The sequence below is a fragment of the Dermacentor albipictus genome, chromosome 1, assembly GCF_038994185.2.
Source record: "Dermacentor albipictus isolate Rhodes 1998 colony chromosome 1, USDA_Dalb.pri_finalv2, whole genome shotgun sequence".
Classification (NCBI taxonomy): Eukaryota; Metazoa; Arthropoda; class Arachnida; order Ixodida; family Ixodidae; genus Dermacentor; species Dermacentor albipictus.
The window spans coordinates 405,978,220-406,005,799 of record NC_091821.1 but is presented as its reverse complement, the minus strand read 5'-3'; the positions used below and the strand labels follow the sequence as shown (position 1 = coordinate 406,005,799).

Below are 27,580 nucleotides of genomic sequence, written 5' to 3'. Positions count from 1 at the left end.
TCGGTTATCACCCATTAAAGCATGCAGTACGCCTCCAATGGCACTATGCCACATAAGCTGTGACACAGATCGGTGAAGATGTTTATTGCAATAAAGTTGGTGTTGATGGCTGTGAATGCGGCTGGTGACAGACCCTGGAGATGATTTGCTGGTAATTGAATAGAAAATTGGGTGCGGGCCGGTATTTTCACGTGACACAGGCGGGTGAGTACTGCGAGGAAGCTTCTGAGGGGGGTGGGGGGGTGACTACAGTTCGTGATCGCATGTGCGTTCTTGTTTACATGGGATCTAGTGGTAGGAAAATGTGTCGTGCGATCGTAGTTTGGCAATGTACTGAATGTTAGTGCCAAGAGATGTATTTTCCAGGAACGTATCGACCAATAAAAGAGAAGTGTAACTGCATTGGGTCATTTCCTGTGTGCTTCATTGTGAACGTTGGCACTGGGACATCATAAGAAATGGGATTGTATCGACAAGGTTTAATTGTACAGTACGACCTTGTTATTATGTACCTGGCAGTAACACGGAATTGCTAAGCTCCAGTGTAAATGCTAAGTATAAATTTGCATCTCTTGTGCTACTATGAACAAAAATAGAAATGCGACACCATAGTAGATGCTGTCTAAAGTATGCACTAAGAGGCTTTATAGCGAAGTTTTCTTTAGATACTCTACCAGGTTTACTTGGTGGTTTTCTGGCGCATCTCAAGCATTGTGTACACCACGTATAGTACAAGAAGTTCATGCAAGAACACATCACTCATGCCAAGCGATGCACTCACATGGAAGTCTGGCGGCTCTCAAACACAGTGCACACAGCACACACAACCCATACAAAACTACTCAAGCCGAACGCATCACTCGTTAACTCACGCCAAGCAACATGCTCACATGGAAGTCATGCTCACATGCTCATGCTCACATGGAACATGCTCACAGAAGTGGTAGAAGTCCGTCTGGTCCTCTACTAGAAATCGTCTGGACCATGGTGACCAGGCAAAGACCAGACGATTTCTAGTACGAAACTTGCGCTGTTTATTCAATGGTTGGTGAAGGATAAGATGAAGAGAAAGATGAAGTTAAAAGTACATTGTGGGGCCCCTTAAATAGGCCCCCTAAAACCGTAAACGGGATCTTGCTCACGTCAACGTCATGTGACAGGCACTGAGTGTGGTTGTGGATGGGCTGCTGATCCCTGTCCCATGTGATGTTCGCACGTACTTCCCTCCACTGGTGGCGACACGTGGGTCGGGGACCATCGTAGGCGGCTGATTTTTTCTTCTAGGCGAAGTTGGTTCACAGAAAGCGTTCTCCCTTAGAGTTGGACAGTTCGTGGAAAGGGTTCTCCCCTTGGTCGCACACACAAAGAGGCCTGTCATTACTGCAGGGCACCTGCCAGATCAGCATCCACACGAGACAACCACAGCAAATTAGGAATCCATCTTCCGTTTCGGTTGAGCAGGGTCTTTCGAGCATCCTTTTTGCCCAGGGTGTTACACGCCAACCGTCGCAGCGGGGAGGCCAGTGCCCCTCCCCACCACCTTCCGCTGCCTGGCTGCTGATTGTATTAACTCATTTAACTGCTACCTCCGATCGTGTCTAACAAGTCGCGGCTGTCGGCGTTAAAGAATGGCACTGCTATAACAACTGCAAAGAGGTGTCATTGGTGGCAAGCGATATGTGAGCACTGCTGAGGCATCGCCTTGGTAGCCCCAAAAGGAGCCTTTTAAATATTGCGAGAAGGCTGTTGCGCAGCCTGTCAGCTTGAGAAACCCAGAAGAAATGCTGAGGAGAGATCGCCACGAGCATCTCGCCACATACTTACTGGCTTGCATGAGAAAATCCTATGTTCGTCAGCCATGCGTGCTTTACGCAACGCTGGCCGACATCCTTCTCCAAGGCTTCCAAGTGCTCCACGTAGTGCAGCGGAAGGTTCCTTGCAAAAACTAAGCCCTGGTGGGACTGAATCATCTGCGGGGCTTCCTCTGAGGACATCGTTGTGGCAGCCTGTCCTACCATGTTGTCGTTGCCTTCGCTATCTGATGCAAGCACATTCACGACAATCGTCTCATCGGTTAGAAGCACTTAGTTTCCAAACCTATAGCTGTGCGCTTTGTCTTCACCAGCAACATTGTGCATTGCCAATGATCAGTGAGCGGATCAGCCATATTTCGGTTTGGCGGTGAGTCAAGTGAAGGTGACAAGACGCGTGGCCAGGAATGACTCCGATGCAACCAACAAAGACGAACGCGAGCGATTTAGCTGTTTGCAGAACTGCGCTGAATGACGAGACAGTGAGAAACTTGCGAGCAATCTTGTGGCACAGTTGTGGCATCTTGTGGCACAGTTGGCACGGTCCATTTGTGTTTGAGAGGGTGGGGCGGCATAGGGCTATGGGTGCAACCCACTTGTGTTGAGAGGGGTGGAAGGGCGACGGGAGAGAGCTGTGCGGAGGTGGCTGGAAAATTAGCGTGCGGCCGCTGTTGGAAGAGTGGCCCATCATGCAGCGGCTCGAATTTCTTGTTTCCCTTTTTTCTTTTGAAGAATTTTACATTTCAATACCTTTCGGCTCGGACACCCAGCAGCCAGACTTCATCGTTATAACAGATAATGCGGCATAAAGGTGTTGTCGTATGTGGGCTATGTCGCCATGGAAAACATACAAAAGACGACAGTGCAGCAGCCTCTCATTGTTCTAACCGATATATTGTTAAAACTGGTATCGTTATAAGTGGGTTCGACTGTATTCGATGTAGAGACCTGTGCAGTGCCACATGTTGCATGTGCCGTGGAGCCCCTCGTGCTTGATGCCGTGTAAGCGAGTGTTTCGCTTCGTTTTCAGTACAAAAGAGGAGCCAAACGAGCTGCGGCTGGGCCAGCCGGTCTGCTGTAGTAGCGGGCTTTGGGAATGCTAGCGCTCCTTGATGTTAACCCGTTGCAGGGATCGGGCACCACAGCGCTGCGTTGGCTGGGGCTGTCTCTGTCGGTACAAGACACGTTCGGGTCGACAGGGCCGATTGATATGATAACGCAACGCGGAAAGAGGGAATGGCAACAAAAGCTGCGCATATTTCGTTAAGTTCGAATATTGGGATGATTAGCTGCTGACAGGCGTGCAGGATGTGTTGGATATATGCCAACGAACTCCACGCCGACGAACTCCATGCCGCTTCAAGCCATCAATGTAACCGGTACGTGTGATCTCGGGACCGATCACCGATGAGCGACTCGTGCGAACATATTAGTGGCAAGAAGCACTCCAGGACAGCTTGCGTCCCATTATCATATTGGCCTAAAACACTGCTTCATCGGGCGTGGGTGATTAAAGTTACGATTTGGTGCTGAATCGATGCAGATCTGTTCACAGCAGCTGTGCGACACTCAAGAAAGCTGACAAATCGCCTCGCAAGCGAAAGTGAATGCACAATGTGGCAACAAAATTCTTGATAGCTGCCATCTTTACGACACACCCTACTGCGGCCTCTTGTTCCCGATGCCACTCGTGAATGCTCATGGGTGTCTTTTTATAGCTTTGAGCAACCCGTCACAAGGGTAGCTTTGGATTTACGTAGCGGGTGCAAAAATGTCATGACCCAATTGCATGAATTTGCCCAGACAACGGGTGAACAAAGTGAGGAAGGGGGAGGGGCTGGTGGGCATCGCGCAATCTTGCCGTGCCCCTCCTGATTTCTAATCTTTAACAGATGGCAAATCACACTGAACCTGACAATGAAGCGGAGTGGACAGCACCTGTTCTTTACTGTCGGCACCGGCTACACACGGAGCGGTGCCGCGAGTCATGTTATACACGGTCCTTTCGTCTGTCACGCAGATTGGCCTTGGGATAACCCACCTGCCATAAAGTTGGCATAGCCTTTTTGTCGTTCCGAGGAAAAACTGGAAAGCAAAACTTTCTATGCGATTGATAAATGATTGCTGCAAAACACTGTCCCACTATTAAACTGAGAACATCTTTGGTATTCAGTACAACAGAATGTAACTGATTTATTAGTTGCAGGAGGAGAAAAAGCATTTGATTCTTTTCAGTATAAACTTATTGATAAAGAAATTTTCTACCTGTAATCAGGGCTGGCATACTAATTTAACGTTTCCTTTAACAAGAGCAGGTCATACTGTATAAATTGATTTCTATGTACCTAAGTTACTGATAGCTTGCTTCTTTGTTATGCAATGCCGTGAGACTCCCAAACATGTGCAGCACCACAGTTTCTTGCCCAAAATTTGTAAGCATTAAAATTTTTGAAAAATTTGGTGATATTCTATATTCAATTTGCTATTTGGCTTTTTTTTTCTTCATTCGATTTGATATTCAATTCGAAATCTACTAATTGGTATTCGCACACCCCGCTATACACTTGAGCATCAGCATATTGATTGCACCAAGCATTGCGCTCTCATGAAAGTGTTGTGTTGGTGAGACCACCAGATGCCTAGGCAGATGAATGCCAAAGGAGAATGTCTGCGCTGTGCAGTGTAGAAAACATCAGGCAACAGCATCAGGCATCAATGTTCATGTAAGCACTTCGAAAGATTCGAATTTTTACGGTTCTACACGGGTGTCGTACCTTAGAACAGTGTGTGTGGGCTACATATGTGCTCAGCTGCGCTGGCAACCAACGACTCTGCCGAAGGGGTCACTGAAGTCTCCAGGCTTTTTCTCAGTTGAAAAAAACCACGCAAAGCTATTGGAAGCGAGGTGAACATACATCAGCATTTTAATTCTTTAGGCATAGGCTATCCATGCCATTACAAATAATTGTTTTTGGGCTACCTTCTTCTCTTTAAAAACATAATAAACTTTGTCCTGTGTATACAGTAAAAGCTCATTAATTCAAATTCTTCGGCGATGCTACAAAAATTCAAATTGTACAAAATTCGAACTAATGAAAGTCAGAGAAAAAATGTGAATTAAATTGTGAATGAACAGGCTTCTGCTGTATATTTAAGGGGGGATGCGGGGCTAAAATACCGATTTTCGGAAAAAAAATGTGTTTTAAAGCTTGAGTTGTTTTGGACTGCTGGTTTAATGAAGAATATTCTCACCAGGTTTGGTTGTTATCGGAGAAGTAGAAAAGAAGAAAATGAATTTTTTTCACGACGCGGTGGGGCGCATTTGCCGTCGAAGGCGTCTGTGAACGCTCTTTTCAAGACGCGGCCGCGGTGCGGGCAAAAAACCGAACGTGAAGTGAATGCCTGTGATAGAAAGTTTGTTTTTCGCGCTGTTTAGTGATGGAATACTTTCCATCGAGACTATGCAAGGCAACTATCGAAGAACTAAAAAAGAAAGGCATATTACTGGCCGCAGAAACCGAAACAGGAGCTCGAACCAAAGCAGTGGGTGGCAAACCGAAACAGAAGCTCGGATTGGCGGAAATGTACCACGTGACCACCTAACGCTGTTTTCGCGCCATTTGGAGTCGTTCCTGCTTTGGTTGCGCTCGACGCTTGCTATGTGTTGCTATATCTTCCTTCTGTGAGCTTATTGCGATCATCGGGTGGCCGGTGGTTTGACCCGAAGATGCCCGCAACGAAGGCTTCGACACGGAAAAGCTTCGGGAAGCGAAAACGCACGACGAAAGCGAGAGGCCTAAACAGCACTGGGCGACCGCCAGCAAGTGAGCGTCTGCCTGTGCGTTCGCCAAGCCCAAGCCTGCTGCCGGCGGCTGATGCGAACCCTACAAGCTCCGATGGTGGTTCGTCACCTATGGAAATGTCTACTGGTTCTTCTGATGGTGGTGAGTGCCAATTGACGACATTTGAAAGGAAGGTCGCGCTACTTTGCCAGGGTCCTGCCGACGAAAGCGAGGAAACGCCGGAGTCCAGCGGCTACCGTTTTGTAAAAGTTACAGCCATCAAGGCGGTGGTAACATCGCTTCTGTGCCCGCATTGTCACGGACAGTCGTTGGACTTGGAAGAAATCGGTGTGGGTGTGAATCTGGAGTTTGTCGTGATGTGTAGATGGTGTGGTGAAGTCAAGAAGGCCGCGCATGCTCCACCTGTGAAGTCCAGTCGGCAGCCTGAGCTTTCATTGCGCCTCGTGGTTGCAAGCCGTAACTGCGGCATGAACTACAAAACCATGGCAAACTTTTTTGCGGGTATGGACGCGCCAATGCCCATGCACCACAAACATGAGGGTGCACGTGGCATCAAGAGAGTATTTGACAAGCTGGAACTAGAACATGGAGTCCAGACGATGAAGCACGTCCAACAAGCAACCCATCAAAGCATTGCCCGAGCGAAGGCAAGGGCGATGGACAGCTCTAAAGTTGAGAAAAAGAAAAGAAGGCTTGAAGCAATCGCCACAGAACAGCGTCGCGTTGAAGATGAGGGCCCGACCTATGGAGCAGGGCACTTTGATTAATTTTTTTTTACCACAAAATAAAATAGCATGTTCTCAAATCTTTGAACTCATTTTTCTGAGTTTGCACTTTTTGGGGAAACAAAACCGTTAGGAAAACAATCATTTCTAAACTACATTGCCAAAAGATGCTTTCAAGGTGGTTTCTAGACTGAAATTTTCTCAGGAACAAGATAAGATACTTTTTAGGGTGCTAAATAGTTTCTAACAGAAAATATTTTGAGATGTCTGACATGTAATGACAACAAAAAAATTGAACTTTGTTTTTAGATTGATGACATTTTTACAGAAATTGCATAAAAAGCATGCGAGCGGTCTTATCTTGCACTATGAACCATCTAGAAGATATCTAATTACAATCAGTTGATATATCTCCATTATTTTTGAAATGATAGTTTTCCTAAGCTGAGACACATGATTGCTGAATATGAGAGCTATAACTTTTTGTCTGTTTGAGCTAGCGCATTGAAACTTTAAATATATTCTGATGAGCAGATTATAACCAGTCGCTGAAAATTTGATAAAAATTGATGCAGTAGTTCAAAAGTTGACTCTTGAGCCTAGCATCCCCCCTTAAATAATCCTGGCTCGCCCATAATCGAGAGTAGATGTAAGCATGAAATGGTTATGGGCAAAGCAGATTAGTTGGAGATGATACTAGCCACAATATTAAAATGGGTATAGTGCATGTTGGCAATGGCACGCCCCACGCCACCACACCACACCATATTGCGTACTGGTCCATATGGGGGTAATTGTTCTCAAATTGTTCGCAAACAGGGACAGGAAAGAGGTGCAGCCAGATGGCATCTTTTGCTGCCTGTAGTGCTGCTGCCTATAACTGCTTTTCTTTTCCAACAGTGCAGCACACTCAGCATCTGTTGCTACTTTTTATTTTTGCCGCATTGAAGTGGTTTGCTGCAAATGTGTGGCCTTAATTGGTGGCCGTGGTCCATGGTGGTGTTGTCACCTTCATGAATGGCCGCATAATCTTGTCATTGTCAGCACAGTTGAGCAGTCTTCTGCTCTGGTGTATTCTTCTGCTAAGCAATTCGTTTCTGGAAAACGCTTCCTATCTCTCCTTTCATTGGGCTGCATTGCTCGGCTTAAGCATTTGTGATGGCGACCTTATAGAAATGAAGAATGATGCAGAAGTGTATCATGCGGCCACGACGTGACACAGGCCTGAAAGGTTACTGAGCCGAAATGAGCCTGTTTTGAACTGAACCTCATTGCAAGTCTCGTATTGGCCAAACAACCATCCACGGTATGCCGGATGTTGCTGGCTTAGCCACGCAGTGTGGTACCATCTCTCGAGGTGGCGCAAAGCCTGTGCCACAGAACTCACAGACTGCTGGTGTTGAAAAGTGCACAGGCAACCCTGTTTTAGTGTTAAAGATGACAATCAAGTGCTCTGTATCTGTCTGCCTTTTGAATGTTGCTATTGGAGGTGACAAATTAAACTTCAGTGTATTAGAAGTTAGTTTGAGTGATATTGTGAACAAACGTTAGGAAGAAATTGGAAGCAATATTTTTGTAACTTGTTTGGGCAGTAATCTGTGTATGTAGTGTGGTCCTGGACAAAGGGTTGGGTGCCAGAGACCGCATTTTATTTATTTATGACTGTGCCCAGGTTATCTCATTTTGTTCTCGCAACGATGCCCAGATGTTCCCGTCTTGTTCTCACTTCCTTCTTGTCTTTAGTGCCTGGATAATGGCTCTGGATTTTGGCTCGAAGTCTTTTAAAGGTTTTCGACAATGGGAGGCAAAAGCATTTCATGCTTAAAATATTGTGTCTGTGCATGGTGTTCACAGTGGGAATTACAAAAAAAAATGTTGAAGGGAAAAAATATGGATGGTGTAGCTGCCACTGGTGCTTCTAATGCACTTCTCCTCATATAAAGCGAAAGTATGAACTAAAAGGCTTGTACGTCACCGCCAACAATGATGCGGTCAGCGTTTAGCCACAATAAAACTTTGAGTGAATAGGTAGAGGCAACTTGAAAGAAACCTCAAATGATGTAACAGAACTGTGGTAATGACACTTCAAGTGGGGGAGGGTGAAGGAAGAGGTAGGCTACGGCATCGCCGGGGGGGGAGTGCTCTGCTTTTTCCGGGAAGCATTGGAGGATGCTTGGGCCCTGTAGCACCCCCCCCCCCCCCCCTCAGCCTTCCCTGTAGTCAGCACCTATGCTACCACATTCTCCCAGGCAATTCTGTTTCTCTTTAGTAAAGGTTGCCACACCCTTTAGCGTAGTGATATGCAATACTGTGGTTATAGCCTCTGCAAGAAGATATTAAAAGAAGATTAAGGTTCACAAGAAGATGAGGTCTTGAAATGATCAGCAGGAATCAAACAAGTGATGCCTCTCGTTGGTCCCAGGGAGGCATCCTTTGTTCAGCCACTATATTAATCTTTGCAAAAAGATGTGGCCTGTAGGCTGTAAGCACTTAGTGGGCATAAAATGCAATGAGAGCTGTACTGAAACAGTTTGTCTTGCATACAAATGTGCAAATTTGTACATGCAGTTCCTGTACATCACGTATGGCACCCGTGACTTGCTTGAAAAAAAGTGCCGGGACCTTCCGCGCAAGGTGCGCCTTTGGCTGGATGGAGAGCCCAAAAATCTGGAGCATCTGGAGGCTATCACCGTGCTCAACATCCCTTGCTGGGGCGCAGGCGTACGACCATGGCACATGGGTGCAGGAGGTCAGCTGGCTCAGCCTCAGAGGTATGCACAGGCCCTGTGCTTGCTATATTCGTGGACAACGTCGTGTCGCCATGAAGGGACAGCTGTGGGAGGGGCTTCTAAGAGTGTACCCTTATTTCTCGCACCTACCACTCTTCTTCGCAGTTGTCTGCAGTTAGCACTTCGAGATTATATTGAAATTCTAATTTTTACTGCTAAGCCTACATATAACAAGAAGCTTAGCACAAGTGGGGGACCAAACAATGCTTCGCGTAAGACGATTTTCACAGTGCGTGGGATCTTATTATTGAAAAAAACTGAAAAGAATGATCCATTCTCATAAGGGCAGAAGATTTCCTGGACTAAAAGCAGCTATCTGCAGCTTGACAAGGTCCAGAAAATCTGTCTGCTTTGCTGTGTCACAGTTGTATAATGCAAAATGTCATTAACCTTTGAATTATGGCAGTTTGCATGGTGTGTCATCATATTTCACAAACGCAAAGTTTTAACAAGATTGTCTTACACCAGTGTAGTTAATTAACCTTACAAAGCCTGTACACCATTTCAGACCACAGAAAATTATAACTTTCTCGCATTTGTTTCTGGCCATGAAGAGTATGCAGTCAAATCTCGTTACTACAAGTCCCACAGTAACGAATTTCTCAAATTTATGAATATTTTAAAAATTCCCACCAGACTGCATATATCTTCAATGTAAAAATATTTCAGAACTACAAATTTTGATACAGTGCACATTTCAGAATAACGCACATAGTTTATTTTCCCTTTTATAACCGAGCAACATCAGTATTACAAATTCGGCTAAAAGTAACAGCACCGCAACTCTCGCGTAAAACAGAAACTGCGAGTGCAGTAGTTATCATCATCACCATGTCGAGTGCCAACTGCTTCTCAACAGACCACCAAGAACTTCGCGACAAAGGTTCGGTGATATTTGCGCGAGATCCAACATGAAGCAGCTAGCGACTGCACCAAGAAGAAGTGAAAGCAGCTTTCGCTGCAGGACAAATTGGACGTATTGCATGAAATCGACGCAGAGAAAAAGCAAATCGACATGTGCAGACAGTGTGGCATTGCCCCATCGACCATCGCGACCATTTTGAAAGGCCGAGACAAGATTTTCAAACTTCACTGGGAATCACAACTCGCTCCTACGAGGAAACGACTGCGACTGGGAAACTTCAAAATGTGGACCAAAGTGTTCTCACGTAGTTCAAACATGCCAGACTGCAAAACATTCCCGTGTCTGGGCCAATGCTCCAAGAAAAAGCCTACGAATTTGCCGATGCACTGGAAATAACTGGGTTCGACGCCAGTGTGGGTTGGCTTTTTTGTTTCCACCAAAGGAATGGAATAACTTGGCAGGTAGTCTTGGGCGAGGAAAAGGCTGCTGACAGAGAAGGCGCAGATTCCTGGCACAATGATCGTTTTCTAGAGGTGGCTGAATCATACTCTGAAGGCGATATTTTCAACGTGGATGAGACCGCATGTTTTTATCAGCTCCTGCCAGACCGTACGATGCACTTCAAAGGGCAGCAGTGCAAAGGAGGGAAGAAATGACATCTTCGCATGGCAATCCTGCTCTGATGTAATGCAACAGGCACGAAGAAACTGCTCATCATCGGCAAGTATGGGAAGCCTCGCTGCATGAAGAACGTCATGTCGTTAGCATACGACTACCACGCCAACAAACGAGCCTGGATGACAAGAGAGCTCTTTTCGGAATGGCTCATCAAACTGGGTGACCAAATGAGGAGGGATGACCGAAGAATTCTACTGGTTGTCTACAACTGCTCTGCTCACATGGTGAATGTTCGCTTGACGCACATTTGCTTGGGAGTTTCTGCCGCCAAGCAACACGTCCTTGCTGCAACCCCTAGACCATGGCATTATAAAGAGTGAAAAAGCAGAATTTTGTAAGTGCCTTGTGCAGTGGTTGGTTATCAACCTCCGCTTAAAGCCAGCTGACTGCAATCAATATTCGTCAGGCAGCGGAAATGCTCACAGGAGCATGGTGGAACTTGAAGGCGTCCACCATTAGCAACTGCTGGCGAAACGCAGGGCTTTTCAAAGCACCTGTACAACTTGAAGATGACCTGGAGGTGACCGACAACAACCCAGAAGACCTGTGGGCCGAGGTTGCCGAACTGCTGCTCGCCGTCTCTTCCTTTGACGACTATGTGGAGAGCGACAGCGCAGCACTAACAGCGGAGGACCTGACAACCGAAGAGATTGTTAACTGCGATCGGGATGTCTCCAGTGACGATGAGAACCCGAAGGAAGATGACTGTGGGTCACCGAACACGGAAGGTGAGATCGCGTTGGACATCGATGTTTTAGTGCACATGGACAAAGTCTGCACTTTCATAGCTAGGTGTAATGACGTACCCGATGAGGTATTATGCAAAGTGGAAGATATAGATGCATTCCTGATCGGTCGTGCATGCTGCACACACCAGAAGAAAATTGCCGATTTCTGCAAATAAAGCAGCTTTGAAGTGAGTAAAGCATTTTATTTGAGCGTACCTATGCTTTGAGAGTATGTTTGTCTGCACACGCATCTACTGCCAAGGTACGTCATTTTCATTTCCTAGGTTTGTCCACTGGCTTATAACCGCAAGTTTTTCATTACAACAATATTTCAAAATAACAAACGATTTTCGGTGGTCCTGCATGATTCGTTATATCGAAGTTTGTGGCTGTATTGATATGAACAAAAGAGGGAGAGGATAGTTCATGAAAAATTAATTACTACAGTAATTATATAGTAATTGATTTCCTGAACAAAATGCCCTCCAGCATTCAAAAACGCTAATATGGGCTCTACATCGGGTTTACAGTGTTGAAATCGGAACTTTTGGGCATCAAATTCAGCGTATCAAAAATGATATACAGTATTGTGCTTTGTGGGGTTAAAACAAGTTGGAATGCATGTGGTGCTTTAGGCATCAGATAACATTGATTGTTGCCTCATTGGGTGAGGGAACAAACGCGAGTTAATGACATCTTAGTTGAAATCAAGAAAAAGAAATTGGCTTAGGCAGGACATGTAATGAGGAGGGAAGATAAGCGATGGTCATTAAGGGTTACGGACTGGATTCCAAGGGAAGGGAAGCGTAGCAGGGGGCGGCAGAAAGTTAGGTGGGCGGATGAGATTAAGAAGTTTGCAGGGACGACATGGCCACAATTAGTACACGACTGGAGTTGTTGGAAAAGTATGGGCGAGGCCTTTGCCCTGCAGTAAGCGTAACCAGGCTGATGATGATGATGATGATGATGATGATGATGAACATGCATAAAATGAAGCTTTATGCATTGGCAAGGACACACTTATTTGAACATTGTGAGCCCTCATATGAAGTAAATGCTTACTTCTTCAGGTATGATGATGGCCTCGTCGAAGTAATAGGCCTATACTCATCCTTTCACGTGGCACAGCTTCAGGTCGGTATATCTGAGCCTGTACGACTTGGACAAGCAAAGGAAGTCAAGGTGAGCCATGTTCATTGTTTCACACCTGCCCTCATGTGCCACTGTCTACAGTGAGGTCTTGTACAGTCGAAAACCTGCCACGACAAAATTGACAAGGCATAAAAATTTTGTTATCGCAGAAATTTGTTGTGAAATTCAGAAACCATAAAACATGGGGTGTAGTGGCACAGAATGAAATTCCAAAAGTCTGTAATTTTGGCTTGTTCGTGCTTGCTAGCAGTTAACCCTGCGATGTGGCTTCTGCACTCTGTCAGGTGAGCTATTGTGATGTTGACATAGTACATTCTGATGAAATTTCATGTTGTGTGAAAGGTTCTTATACATGATATGCTACTGGAATAGGCACCTACTCTGTGGCAGCAGCTTCACTGTTTAAAAGCTTGGAAGCTTTAGCTACTTTATCATATTTTTCAGCTTATAACTCGATACCGTGTATAACCAGCACCGCTGATTACAATTGCCAGGAAAGGAAAAAAAGAATAGTGCACATACTTCGCTCGGTGTCTGCACAAACGGGGCTGAAAAATTCTCCTATCAAACCCACTTGACTATCTGCATGGGCATTCGTAGAATGTGACTGTGTAGGCTTGTGATAAAAGTTTTTATTTTTTAACAAATCGCCAAGCATCACGGCATGCGATGGGCCTGTCGATGCCATGTAACGCATTCTGTAAGCACGATTCCTTTCCTGTACAGGGGCGAACCAAAGGCGCTGGTGACATTTTCATGTGGAGAAAGGATGCAAGCTAAATAAGCCACAGCTGCACAACCACTGAGGCTGGTTACAATGCCTGCACAGCTTAGTCTCCCAGCTTTGTCGCTTCCAGTAGCTTTTGTGTAGCTCACAACTGCAAACTGTTCACCTGACACAGCAAACTGTGTGCTGAAAATTAGCTAGACTGGCTCTGAAATGCTTGACGTCCTGTCAACACAAGGCAGTGCAAGCGCGACAATGCCAGATTGTGCAAGCCAGATAGGAGGAAAGCAGCTCTGCAATGTATACAGTGACATTCAGTGTGCTGGGTTGGAGATCAGTTTCCTTCTCGCCATAAAAAAGAGGTGTATAGTGCTCCTTTTCTTCAAGAAAGCAAGTTAAAATAGTGCCTGTGCATTACAATTAGATACAAAACCCAAATTGCATTTGCTGCATTGTCAAGAGCCTACTGTTAGCACTAGCATCATTGCCACTGTCATTGAAACATGGTGAAAAAAAATGTTCTCTGCACTGGTTTAATTGTGAAAAGTAATTCAACGGTAAAATTATTTTGCATGCTAAGCTAGTCACAAAACAGCCATGTGACATGTTCTCATTGTGTCGGGAGTCTTGCAGGATGAACAGGTGAAAGTTGTTAGACTAGGTGTTAGACACCATCTTGGTGATGGTTATGGAGTAGTTCAAGAAATGCAGAATATGAGATGTAGTGGATCACCGGGTGGATGCAAGTTTTTACCCATTGTGATAAAGAACTGCCTTATAATGATGACGATGTACAGGAAGCATAAATAAATTGCTATTCTGTAAAGGTAAATGTAATAGTAAATAAATTCGTAATTGTCAGATTCAGAGTCATGATAAATTTATTGTTATAAAATCATGTGCACATTTGGATCCACCTTGTTTTCTACTGTGAACCTATTGAAAATAAGTGTGTAATACATTCAGGGAGTTCATTGGGATTGGTTAAAAGCCTATTATGCCTCCTCTTGTAATTTAACACGCCAGACCGGCTGGATCACTGCAGAAAGTGCGAACACAGGCTAGGTGATAAATCAGAGCTGTGATTAATTTTTGGCAGTATTGGTCTCAGCTTTGGACAGCAATGTCACAACAGGTATGAGGATTACTACTACAAAAATTAGTGGAAGAAGAGCAGGATACCAACAGATGTCACACTTGGTGAGCACATTTCATAGCATAATGGTTTGTTAGAACCTAACTGTTTCACTAATAACTCCATTCAGTGCCTCGTTTGTGCTTCTTGATATCATAACATGCAAACAGCTCTGAGGGTGGCAGCCTCACCTTTGATATTCAGAGTAACTTGGGAAGTGTAGCAGCTTAAAGGTGCATTCACACCAAAGGCGGGGCGGGCAAAGCAGGCAGGCGGAAAGCGGAAAGTGGCGAAAACCTCCTCGCCGAGCGGGAAAAGCAGGCGGAAAACGAGGCGGGCAGCCCGATTGCTCTCAGACCGATTTTTTTCCGCACCGCTGGAGCTTCCCGCTTTCCCGCAGCCAATCAGGGATCGAGGAGACAAGCCGACTCAACATGGCATCCATCGAGACATCTGGATTTTGCGCTGCACTTGTTATTGATACAATCAAATGTTACCCGATGCTATATGACAAGAGACACAACAGATACGAGGACACTGAATACAAGAATCAAATATGGAAGAAGATAGCGCACGATCTGGATGTGAATGGTAAGTTCACAGGGCAGCCTGTCTCTCTACATGCTTTTTGTTGTGGCGTTGAATCAATACGTTTCATCCCTGTGGTTGAGGGATCGTTAAGTGCATGCATAGCCGCCAGCGCAACCTTCGATTTTTGGCCTAAACCGGTACATGCAGGCTTCCATCCTTGCACGACGCAATACGGTGAAATTTCGACTGTCGACGCAGATGTAAACTGCGCAAGTGTTTGTGCACTAGGACTTACGCGCATTAGTACACACACATTATCGGCGTCTGCGCAGCGTCCTAAAACGAACAATCTAGCGGCACGCATGCACAGCTAGGCGAGTGTGCGAATGCCAATGTGCAAACACCATCGCGTTAGTTCAGCCCAAAATACGGCGCAACTATTCTTTTCATTCTTGAAAGTTTTCTTGGTTTAGATGGACATCCTGGGCTAGCTTGAAACTGACTTCGTATGTTATTCCAGCTTGGCAGCCTCCCAAACGGACGTTGTAGGAGGTTAGCTGCTTTCGAGTTTGCCATGGATATAGCATGTTCAGAGGCGCAGCCCTTGCCAAAAATTCCGCGGCCCGCCCTACGTGACCGAGGGAATCCGATGGACCTGTACGATGACGAACAATTCCTTGGTCGCTAGAGATTCACGATGAACGCTATGTGACAAGTTCTAGCTGTGTTGCATATCCGGAAAAGAGGGGACAACAGAGGACAGCTTGTGTGCCTCCCGTGCTGCAACTGCTGATAGCGCTGATGTTTTACGGTGCTGGCACATTTCAAACAGTCACCGGGGGTCCGGTCCGCATTCCTCAGTCAACAGTGTACCGCGCAGTTAGAAAGATGACTCTGGTCATCGCGAAACACATGCACCCTATGCTGGTGCGCTTCAATCATCTCCAATGACTGCACATGCCATCACTAGTTATTAGCGCTCACAACCATATTTACGCTCAGCATGCCGAACTGTCACGCACTCATCCACCGAATATGATATATGCGCATGAGCATAATAAAAAGTAGCCCAAATGAGCCAGTCATGCAGAACCTGTGTGCTTACTAGTTTTGTGGTGCTTTCGCCTTTCTTTCGCAGCTTCTTTCTTCCGCTTTTGCTTCAGGTCAGCATTTTTTTCAGCTGCAGGTGATCACGCCGCGTAATCCCATGGTTGGCATTATATTGTTTCGTTATTTCTTTCCATGTCTGATTCTTCTTGGTCAACGACGCGACATCAGTTTTCTTGCATTCCACAATATGCTTGTACAGTCGACTCCCGATAATTTGAAGCCGCTTAATTGGAATTTTCGGTTAATTAGAAATGAAGTGCTGGTCCCGTCACTTTTGCATATAATCCTATAGAAGAAATCGCTCGATAATTAGAAGTCCTCATTCAGTAATATTGTTTAATTGGAAGTTAATTTTCAGCCGGGATCCTCGAGGTGACCGTCATTCTTTGGTAGAATGTGCATTTTTTCAAGTGTTGCAACAGTTTCGTGCTCCGCGTTGGTGTCATTGCCACCGCAGCCGCCCGCAACGCCATCCTTCTTGGAGCGGCGCGATTATTCATTGCTACGGCTGCCGTGGCCCCGTGGCCTCCGCGATCAACTCCGGCGGGAGGCGAAGCGGCTCCCACCGTAGGCCATGCGTGGCTGCCGCGCATGGCCTGAGCTGATCGTGGAAGCCACGCGGGTGCCATAGGTGCACGCAGCGCTGCATACTGGCAGTGGTGAGATTGTGCGAGATTAGCCTTGCAGCGTGCGCAGCATATGTCGAGGCGTGTGTTGGTCGAGCGCTTTTGTGCGGGTAGCTTGTAGGCTAGGTTGTTCCACGGGTGATTCGGAATTGACTGTACCTAGTCGCGCAGTTTATAGCCATGGCAAACTGTGGCTCTTATCGCACGCTCGACCTGGCAACGAAACTCGAGGTTTTGAAGGAAGTTGAGAAGGGAGGTGCCGCCAAACAAGACGTAGCGCGGAAGTACGGGATCAAGCCGAACACGCGCTCAAACTACATCAAGAACAAGCACACAATAATGGATGCATTTGAGAATGACAAGTTCAAGACTTCTTTAAAGCGAATGCGCACAGGTGCTTACCCAGAGTTGGAGAAGGCTCTGCAGGTTTGGATTAGGGAGGCCAGGAGCAACAAACTTCCTCTCAGCAGAGACATCGTTGCGATGAAAGCCCGAGCGCTTGCAGCAATGTTGGGGATCGATGACTTCGTTTCGTCAGATGGATGGCTGACGCGCTTTAAAGATCGCCATGACCTGGTTTTCAAGAGCGTGTGTGGTGAAAAGGCGTCCGTTAACCAGGAAACATGCGCCACGTGGAAGGACAGAAAGCTGCGTGAATATCTCGCCGAATACAGACCGGAAGACATCTTCAATGCAGATGAGACTGCACTTTTCTATCGGCTTCTACCAGAGAAGACCCTGACATTCAAGGATGACGACTGTGCTGGGGGCAAACGCAGCAAGGAGAGAGTGTCGGTGCTGATTGCGGCAAACATGACTGGCACGGAACGATGTCGGTTACTTGTGATCGGGAAAGCCGTGAAGCCGAGATGTTTTAAAGGCGTGAAGACGCTGCCTGTGGACTATGAGGTGAACAAAAAAAGCGTGGATGACGGCCGAAATCTTCAAGAGCTGGATAAGCAAATTGGACCGCAAGTTTGCTGCTTCGAACCGCAAGGTGTTGTTCCTTGTCGATCACTGCAGTGCTCACGTGAATGTGCCAGCCTTGAGTGCAATACGCCTCGCATTTTTGCCTGCAAACACAACGGCTGTTTTGCAGCCAATGGACCAAGGCATCATCAAGAATGTTAAAGTCCTGTATAGGCGGCACCTCATCGAGCGCATGATTTTGTGTATGGATAGCTCCACAAAGTACGAGGTGAGCCTGCTTAGTGCCATCCACATGTTGGCGCGAGCATGGGATCGTGTGAAGCAAGAAACAGTCGCAAACTGCTTCAGGGCTTGCGGTTTTGTGGCAGCTTCTTCGGAGGATGCCTCTGAAATTTCAGCGGAGGAAGCGTCAACAAGCGAGCTTGACGGCACTGATTTTGGTGATGCTCTCGGGGACGTCAATTTTTAAGTTTACATCGCCATAGACAAGGCGGTCGAAACGTGCGGTGCGCTGACGGATAGCGAAATTGTAGAGATTATTCGGCCCCAGGAAGCGGCCCAGGAAAGCGACGATGACGTTGAAGGCAAGCCGCAACCTAAGGCTGTTGATGTAGCTGCGGGCCTTGCTCTCGCGGAGCGCTTCTTTGCCGCTGAAGGTAACGCGGAAGAAGCGTTCCGCCACACCTACAGCCTGCAGAACTTGCTTTCAGCAGCGTGATTCGGCAAGAAGAAGCAAAGCAAGATGACCGACTATTTTTCTTAGAGAAAATACTCGATTTCGCCACAAATAAAGTGCTGTTTTTTGTGTTTTGTGCTTAATTGGAAGTTCGTTTAATTCGAAGTTTTTTGCGGTCCCCGTGAACTTCGTATTAACGGGAGTCGACTGTAGTGGTTCACAAGTGTCGTCAGCAGGCTCCTTTTGTCTTCTGTAAAACGGGGTGCCGTCTTGCGTTGCGGTGCATTCTCTTGGGAAAAGAGCGTACGTGAGTGCCACATTTTTTCAGCGTTAAAGCCTGTTGACAGGACAGCAATTTCGTACCAAATGCGCCGCGCGGCCATCGTGCGAGCCCCACAACTTGTTTTCCTAAAGACGACACTTTCCTAGCAGACGACACGTTTGCCAATTTGCAATGTCTACGACTGTGCCACACTCTCCCTCTCATTGTTCTCGACAAGCCCTCCATGTGAAGCAGGCAAACCATTTGCATGTGTCATTTTATTTATTTATTTTGTTTTTTATCGGGCGCTATCGGATAGGGGACTCTACGGCGCTCGGTACTCCTCGTTTGCAGCAGATGTTGCAGTTTTGTTTCTTGTTTATGACTCCGATCTAGCATGTTCGAATAGATCGACCTTTTCTTCAAAGGGTCACGTAGCCCGACCAGAACAAGGGCTGCCGCCTTCCTGCTGGAATGCCTATAGGCGAAAAGGGGCGCGCAAGCTCCCTCAGAAACCGACCATATGCCTCGTCTCGGCCTCTTGCATCCGGTTGCCGCCCCAGACGGTGCATAAATGCCTTGCGGCAATCGAGAACAAAAGCCGTTGAAGGACGACCATACGAACCAACCATTTCGTTCGCTTCTCTACAGCCAGTTATACAAAAGTGCAGCAAGACCTCTAGGAGCATAGCCAGAATCCTTTTTTGAAAAGAGGCGGGGGGGGGGGGGGGGTTCAGCAGTCGTCATGTGTGTGCATGCATTAAGTATTGCTATTCTGTGTATAAAAGCTTTTCAAGGTGTTCACTTGGCTATGCCATTGCTGCAATAGACTGGTAGAAATACTGCTTGAAACATGATAGGGAAGGGTTTTGTTTTAGTGTAAGATGCACAGGCACTGTTCAGCCCATTGTAGCAATTGCTTTTTCTCACACAGCTGCAACGTGCCAAAAGAAAAAATCAAGAATCTCAAGGATCATTTCACTTAACTGAAGCAAGAAATTAAGCAGCAGACCAGAAGTAGCGCTGGCAAAAAAAATATACCCATAATTAAGTGGAAACACTTCGAAGCTATGATTCCAATTATGGAAAAAGTGTATGAAGAGCCCATGTAAGTGCTGTTATCAGACTGATTCCTTAGTAACCCCTGTATTGTGGAGTGTGTATCCTGCACTTTAAAGCATTCCATTTTTCCTGAATGACTTAGATTGTGTCAAACTCTACCTTTACAGCCTTTGGAGCAACCTGGAATTAAAGGCCTGCCAACGGTAACTTCTATGCACTTCATTCCAGTAAGAAATGAACTCTGTGTTACAACTTCAGCATAAAATGCTCTTGCAATACTTTATGTATTGTAATAATTTGAGTTTTATGTTATTCTTAACAAGCTTTGCAAAATGAAGCTACATGTGATCTCATTTTTGTATGAACGAATCACTACTGATGCACACAGCGGTTTTTTTAAGCCAGCTGTATTCTCCTGCAATACAAGCAATAACTGCATAAAAAATGAGGCCAGATCATTTAGAACAATTATTGAGTGTAAGCATGGAAAAACGGCTTTTTTTGCACTTGATGTAGAATGGAAGTGCCTGCAGAAGGAGGCAACATTAGCCAGGATGAAGAACTGCAGTTCTTATCAGATGAAATGCTGGTGCAAGATTGTCTGCAACAAGGTGGCGGCAGCTCTACCGACAGAAGTGTCCTCCTTGCTGCTTCAACAGACATTTTCCCCGCTGGAGAAGTGGTCATCGAACTTCGAGTGACACCTTCGAAACGTAAGGATTTCACATATTACTACAGGCTGAATGATGAAACAAAAAAAATCACGTTTACAGATGTCTGTTAGATACATAATGTATAAACGATGGCATTTATTCACACAGGTCGACAAAGGAAGACCTACAAGATAGACACGTCGAGGAGCAAATTGCAAGGCAAGGATGTTGTTGCATATGCAGTGTGCCAACAGAGGTACAGTGTGTTTAGTAATTTCAAACCTTCAATTTCAGCAGTGCGCCAAGGCCATGCAAGTCATGGCGAACCTCAAAGAACCGGAAGATACAAGTTGAGCAACAATGTGTTCTGAGGGACATAGTAAAAAACAATATGTATCTACCTTCAGGCCATCTGAGGACACTGCTCCCAGCGTGGCAGCTGAATGCCTCAGCCATCTGAAGGCATCACGCGCCCAGAAAGAGCAGGAAGAAGACATGCTATACCATATTGCATTTACTATGGTTGGCATTATGCGTACATTGTCAATTGATGAGCAGCTTGACACAATTCATGCTTTGCAGGACTTAGTGCACAAGAAAATCAAAGAAGCCAGAGAAAAATTAAATGAAACTCATTAGTATGTTGTTTACCACATTTTGCTTCTTTTTTGAAATTTTTCTATTCCATGTTCTAATAATTTTCATGTTACATAGTGGTTCAGCAAATAAAACGTGAACTTACTTGCACGGCTGTTACCATCTGCAGTCCTTCACATGGCTCTCCTGCCATGGCACCCTCTCATCTGTGATAAAATACCTTGACAGTTTGTCGCGAATGGCATATGCAACCCTGTAGAAAAGTATTTTTATTAGAACACAGCATTTAGGCTACAAAACTCCCTTAAATATATTTTGTTTCATCAACTTACATGAAATATTGCATAATACAGCAAAAACAAAATTTGTGCAGATCCAACACACACCTTGGAATGCTTGAACACATAACAAGGCTGCACAAAAAAAACAGTCAATGAAAGTAATGGACACAGTTCAGTTCAGTTTATTGTCCTTAAAGACCCCCAGGGGGGGTATCACATAAGGGGTCGGTTTAACATAAGTTCCACATTTGGTACACTTCATTAGTTATATTCAAAGTGATCAATCACATGCTGTAGGAATAAAGACAGGCAAGTGATGCTAACAATGTCAGCAGGAAGGCCGTTCCAGTCTTTAGCTGCTTGAGGAATGAACGAGGCGGAAAAATGAATGGTTTGGGCACGCGGGCGTGCGACTTGCTGCAGATGACTGGTGCGGCGAGAGATGCGTGCCGCATGAACGATGTATGGCGCATGACGAAGGGTACTGAAAAAGAACTTGTGATAGAGCTCAAGAGTAGCAATGCGTCGGCGATTACATAGTAGTGTTAGTCCAGATTGTGTTTTAAGTGCGGAAATACTCACATATGAATATTGTGAGTGAATGAACCTAGTAGCGCGGTTCTGAACAGATTCAAGTGAGGTGGATAAGATGTTTGGTGCGGGCTCCAGATGGCAGATGCATATTCAAGTTTTGCCCGAACAAGGGCTTGTTGCTTCCTGGGCAAGCAGTTTTACATTTCGAGATGCCTGGCGGAGATTACGTATTAAAAAACCTAGTGTTTTATTAGCAGATGATATGATGTTAGAATTATGTTTATGCCAAGACAGATCATTGCATACAGTGATACCTAGGTATTTATAGGACTCTGCTAGTTCGAGAGGCATGCTTCTAATTTGGTAGGGAAATACCAGGGGATTACTGCTACGAGTGAAAGACATAACTTTACATTTTTGTACATTAAGTTTCATTAACCAATCGTCGCACCATGTTAGTATGTTGGCGAGGTCTTTCTGCAGGGCTGTTTGATTGCAGGTGTTACGTACAGTGCAATAAATGACACAATCATCCGCGAACATTCAGATATTACAGGACACATGTGAAGGTAAGTCATTAATATATATTAAAAATAATAGAGGGCCAAGAACCGATCCTTGAGGGACGCCTGATGTTACTGGCACAGGGTTAGATAGGTGATTATTTATGACGACAGATTGAGAGCGGTTGCTAAATTCAGTGATCCAATTCAAAACATCAGGATGCAAATTAAGTCTTGTAAGTTTAAATATTAGATGTTGATGAGGAACTTTATCGAAGGCCTTAGAGAAATCCAGGAAAATTGCGTCAGTCTGTATGTTACTGTCAAGGTTAGTGTGAACATTGTGCAGGAAAATGGCCAGCTGTGTTTCACAGGAGAAACCTTTGCGGAATCCCTGCTGGGCGGGATGGAAAAAGTGATTCAAGTCAAGAAATTTCATGATAAGAGAGTAGATGACATGTTCCATGATTTTGCAGGGGACGCTTGTTAGGGAGATGGGGCGGTAGTTAAGAGGCGAATTTCTGTTACCCAATTTGTCTACTGGAACGACCTTCCCAATTTTCCAGTCATCTGGAATGAAACCTGAAGAAAGAGACTGGGCAAATATCAAAGACAAATATGCTGCAGAAATAGGCTTAATGTTTTTTAAAATTTTTGAGTTAATCTTGTCTATGCCGGAAGATGATGAACACTTGATTTTGTCAATGATTGCACAAATACCGTCTACATTGAAAGCAATGGCTGGCATTGACGAGTTTATACTAAGCGATGGCGAAACGGGAAGCGCATTAGATTCGTTAGTGAACACAGAAGCAAAGGCCAAATTAAACACATCGGCGCAATCGGAATCATTAATAATTTCATTCGATTCGTTATCTAAATAATGCACATTTCGCTATTGTTTATAACTCTCCAAAATTGCCTCGGGTTATTGATCTATAGGTTTGGTAGATTATTGTGATAAAAGGAGTGTTTAACGTAATGCAGTGCGTCAACGTAGCTCTGTTTGGCTTCATAATATTGTTCGGCTTCATGACAGCTGCAAAGCCCGTCCTGTGCGTGTTTCGTTCAAGTTCCTTGTTTTTTTGTGCTGACCTGTTACGTGTCCAAGAATGCACTAACCAGGCCAAACAACAGCTTTACTGCACCTCGGAATCTTTGTGAAGTAAAGAATTTGTGATGCGCTTAAATACTATGACTGTTCTATGCGAACTTCTTAACTTTAGTCCAGTGTGATGTGTAACCTCATGCAATGTTGATTCACCACACTTTCCTCATTATTACCACATCATATTTATGAGCAGCACCGTACCATGCAAAGTTTGTGCACTGCACAACCTAGGTCAATATGCAAACAGGAGTGGAAGCGAATTCATACTGTGAGACGTCAGACCAGTGATCTTGAGGGGAAGAATTGTGAAGAGAGGAGCAAGCAGGCAAAAGTGTGGCACATGAAAACACATCAATGTTTTACATCGACTGTGTGACAGCAGCAAATACTTTGTGGCACAAGAATGGGGAAGCTACAACATTATATGTAGTACTCGTGCACTACACGTAACGCATAGTAAGTATACCACACTGTATGTAGTGCTTTTAAATACATTGTTGAATTACGTGGATCGGAGGTGTTTCACTGCAGTATACTGAAGATCAACAAGCAATGTAAACAAATATCAGAGCGTGTACACATATGTTTGCGTGTCGGCGCAAACACATGGCACAATACTGATAGACAGACATACAAACTGACCAACATGAAATTGTAGCAGGCTAGGCAAAAGAAACTTTGCTTTAAATATGTGCGCTGCATCTGTGCATGTGCGTGCAACAGTAGCTATGCCCACATTACCTGGTCGAGTGGCAACCTGTGCCGTGCAAGGTGACCAGAGCTCCATTGTCGGCACTGTCAGCCCTCCAGTTCCCATCAATCAGGTTGCCTTGCCAGTGCTCAGTGTCGGTGGTACCCGGTGGACAGTACATGGCTTTTGAGTCTGGTGATTGCTTCAAAAGGAAGTTGTGCAGTACTACACATGCGGACACTATCCTCCTGATGTTGTCTTCCTTCACCTTGAAAGGCCGGCAAAGGGTCCGCCATCTCTGTGCCAATATACCGAAGGCATTTTCTACAACTCTGCGAGCCCTGCTTAATCTGTAATTAAATATTCTTTTCTGCTGCAACCCCTCAAATTGTGTGCTTGCACTGCTGTCTGCAGTGCAGGGTTGCGCTGTTGCCGTAGATGAGCTCCCTAACAGAAGAGCGTGAAGGACTGTAGGAAAACAGGTGGTATAGAATAGAGCAGACTCGCCAAGATAGCAGGATTTCAGAGATACAATGACCTGCACTTTTATTCTAACATTTTAGTAGCATTGCACTGAAATGCTACGTATTGGCTCAAATGTTTCAGGATCTCGTTTTCAAGATCCGTTTACAAAGAATGCAAATCACCGTTCAGTGTATTGTGTTTTCCTTCTTTACAATTTTGTCTGATGCAAAGGTCTCCCTTGATGCTAAGGTCTCCCATTTAACGTGGCAGCATGCACAATCTCACTTGAGAACTCAAACTATATATTATGCTATAGAGTGCCTACATACGTAGTGAAAGGGCCACTACATGTCAACATATTTTGGAAGTCTCTTAGTGCCATCAATGTTATATATATATATATCAGCTAAATGAGGACATGCCAGCTACTTGTCTCAAAGAAGACATTTTATGATCTGCACTGCAAATTGTGAATATTGCAAGGCAGCAAACCATTACAGTTATGTAAACTAATGCTGGTCATGGCTACACAACGTGTATGCATTGTGTTGACAATATCGCCACTCACTTTTTTTTTAATACGGCCTCATCATGTACGTCTTAAGAGGGAAGGCTTCATCGCCGACAAAAAAATAAAGAATGTCGCTTATCATTCCAAGACTTGCGCATGCAGGAACACCAAGAGTGCCGTCAATAATTTTAGTTTGTAGATTGCTCCTGCTAAAGATGCCACCATCTGATTCGTTTCCATGGTGGCCGATTTCAGCATACAGGAAGCTAGAATGAAAACAAGTATGCAGAAACATGTCATTGATACGTAAGACATCTGTCATTCATCAGTATAAGAAAAACTAAATTGTACTTAATTGACAAATAATGATGTAGTATGCAGGATCCGTTACCAAGGTTTCTAACTGTTCCTGGGCACTTTGCACAATAAATGAATTGAAATGAATAATAGTGTATGCAGAAAAGTGGTAGAATAAAGGTCATATTGCTGTACCATTATTTTCCCTCTATTTTAGCTTCAGTTTTGTCTCGCGGGCTGTTCCCATTTGCTGCATTCTCGCAGATACTGATGTCTATCTGGTGTATAACCTCTCAAAGGTTGACTTCTTGACACTCGTTGGTTTATTGCACACAGGGGTGTGACTACAGCTGCTCACAGGTGGGCGCTGATATGTACAAATGATGCCGCCATGCCTGCGCATTTCCTGTCTTGAGACTCGCGAAAACTGATTGCCTCTGTGAGTCATATTCATTCCAGTGCATATACTTTTCTTATTTTATTCTAAGTTTCTTTATTAATCTTATTCTTATTCACGGATAAACAATACATCTTTACCTCGAAAATTATTTGCTATAAAAATGGTACTTTTTTCCAAGACAGTTCTCTACGAAGATTTCAAATCTGGACCCGCATTTGGTGAAAGAATTGCCCCACAAAGACTGAACAACTATCACATAACTTGCACAGAATTTTTTATTTAATGCACGATTTCACATAGCTTCAATTCTCAGTGAACACCACCTTGGATACTGAAGTGCAAAAATATAGCAAAGAAGCATTGTGTGTAACTATATCAGTGAGAAATGCTGGGGACACCATTTGGCATCAAAGTAACACCAAATGGTGTTCAATTGGGGTCATACTGGTTAGTTAAAGCTTAGAAGAGCAAACAAAACAACATTTCTATAAACTAGGCTTCTTGCTCAAACTGTTAATAAGCAAGATGGTACGATTGATTAAACGTACCTGTAGTTGGCATCACTCAATGCGAGCATCGACTTGCTGAACGAATTTTTGTAGTTTCAGTCTCTGCTTCCAGAGTTTGTCGGACACTCAACATTTATGTGTTTTCCATTTATCGCACCCAGGCAATGTGGCATGTTCCACTTGTCTTCAAAGTCCCTCACAACCTGTGGTAAGCGGCGCAAAAGGCAAGAAATTGAAATCTAGTTAGTCCTTTGGAGACGCAGTACAAAAATTAATTTTTTATTATAAATAACTTTCCTACCAAACGTTGCAATTATTTGTGCAATACAGTCAGTGTACAGCAATATCTACAGCAACATTAACCGTGCATAGACGACAACGAATAGGTTACCTTTAGCCATTCATCCAGTGTGGACGGCTGAGCGACGTAAATTGGCCTGAGGACGTCCGAAGTGGCCTGGCATACTTCGGCGACAATCATGCAAGCTGTAGAGCGGCGAGATGGAAAATTGAAAGATGAGGAGCGCAGCGTCTCCCTTGTAGCCAGGAACCTGAGCCAAAAGACACGTTGAAAAACACGAAAGTGTATGCATGGTCCCACTCGGTCACCGTGTAAGAAAACACTTGCTAGGAAACTAGAAATAACAAAAAGCCCTAAATTAATAGTGCTGGAGCCTTACCTGACAGCTAGCGCTAGCCGGTGCTCTGGGGGAATTGTCCTTCGGTAGTTTGTGTCAGCTTTCTGTATGCTTCGTTTCAGGAGTTGTAATAACTTGTCGAAGGAGCACGGGGGCATCCTCAAATAACTGCAGAAAAAGCACATGTGTTGCGTTACGTACAACTGATTCACTTAAGAGTACATGTATGTGCCTGAACTAAAACACTACAGTAAATCACAGGAGTGCAGAATGGAGACTCACTCTCTGTAGTATTCCACATCCCGCGAACGAAGATGGGGCAGCAAAGCATTCGCATGACCCATTCTCTCTCATTCTTGCAAGGCGGGGCGAACCCACCAGCGGCGTTGGCGGGCTGTCTTCCTTCGAGCGTTCTGCTGCTTGTCTTGAACAGCTGCTACGAGCAGAATGCAAACTATTCTGTCTTCATCCGAGCTGATCATTCTTCACAAGTGGTTAGCAAGCGAGACCAGCGCAAACGCGCAAACAGCTGGTTTGTCGAAAGCGGTGCAGGCTCTCGGGGTGTTTGTGAAAGCGCGAGGCTCTGCGAGCGGCGGCGCAGGCAGCTAGGCCAGGCGGGCGGTCTGAACAACTCCTCGCGTGCACCGCCACGCCGTGTTAAAAGCCCGCATACTTTTTGCTGCTCCCTGCTTTCCCGCTTGGCTGGTGTGAATGCACCTTAATTCTTTTCATACCATGCCCATTGGGCATCGTTAGTCCGCTAACGATGGTTTGAAATGC

The 27,580-nt window shown here is 45.2% G+C and overlaps 1 protein-coding gene and 1 pseudogene across 4 annotated transcripts in view; one reads left to right on the top strand and one right to left on the bottom strand.

Moving 5' to 3' along the window:
• Positions 1–27,580, top strand: part of Dgkepsilon (diacylglycerol kinase epsilon) — a 60,037-nt gene that overhangs the window by 27,064 nt on the left and 5,393 nt on the right. For 2 of the 4 annotated variants that reach the window (XM_065433848.2, XM_065433847.2), the window contains exons 9-10: positions 8,908–9,110; positions 12,470–12,581. In XM_065433848.2, the coding sequence (XP_065289920.1) occupies positions 8,908–9,110; positions 12,470–12,581 (315 nt within the window). Of the gene's footprint in view, positions 1–8,907; positions 9,111–12,469; positions 12,582–14,813; positions 15,005–19,482; positions 19,657–19,777; positions 19,814–20,126; positions 20,324–20,431; positions 20,483–20,557; positions 20,878–27,580 lie in introns of those variants that run through there. The other 2 variants (XR_010564835.2, XR_011511436.1) reach the window with 2 other exon arrangements.
• Positions 24,027–27,268, bottom strand: LOC135903571 (uncharacterized; annotated as a pseudogene).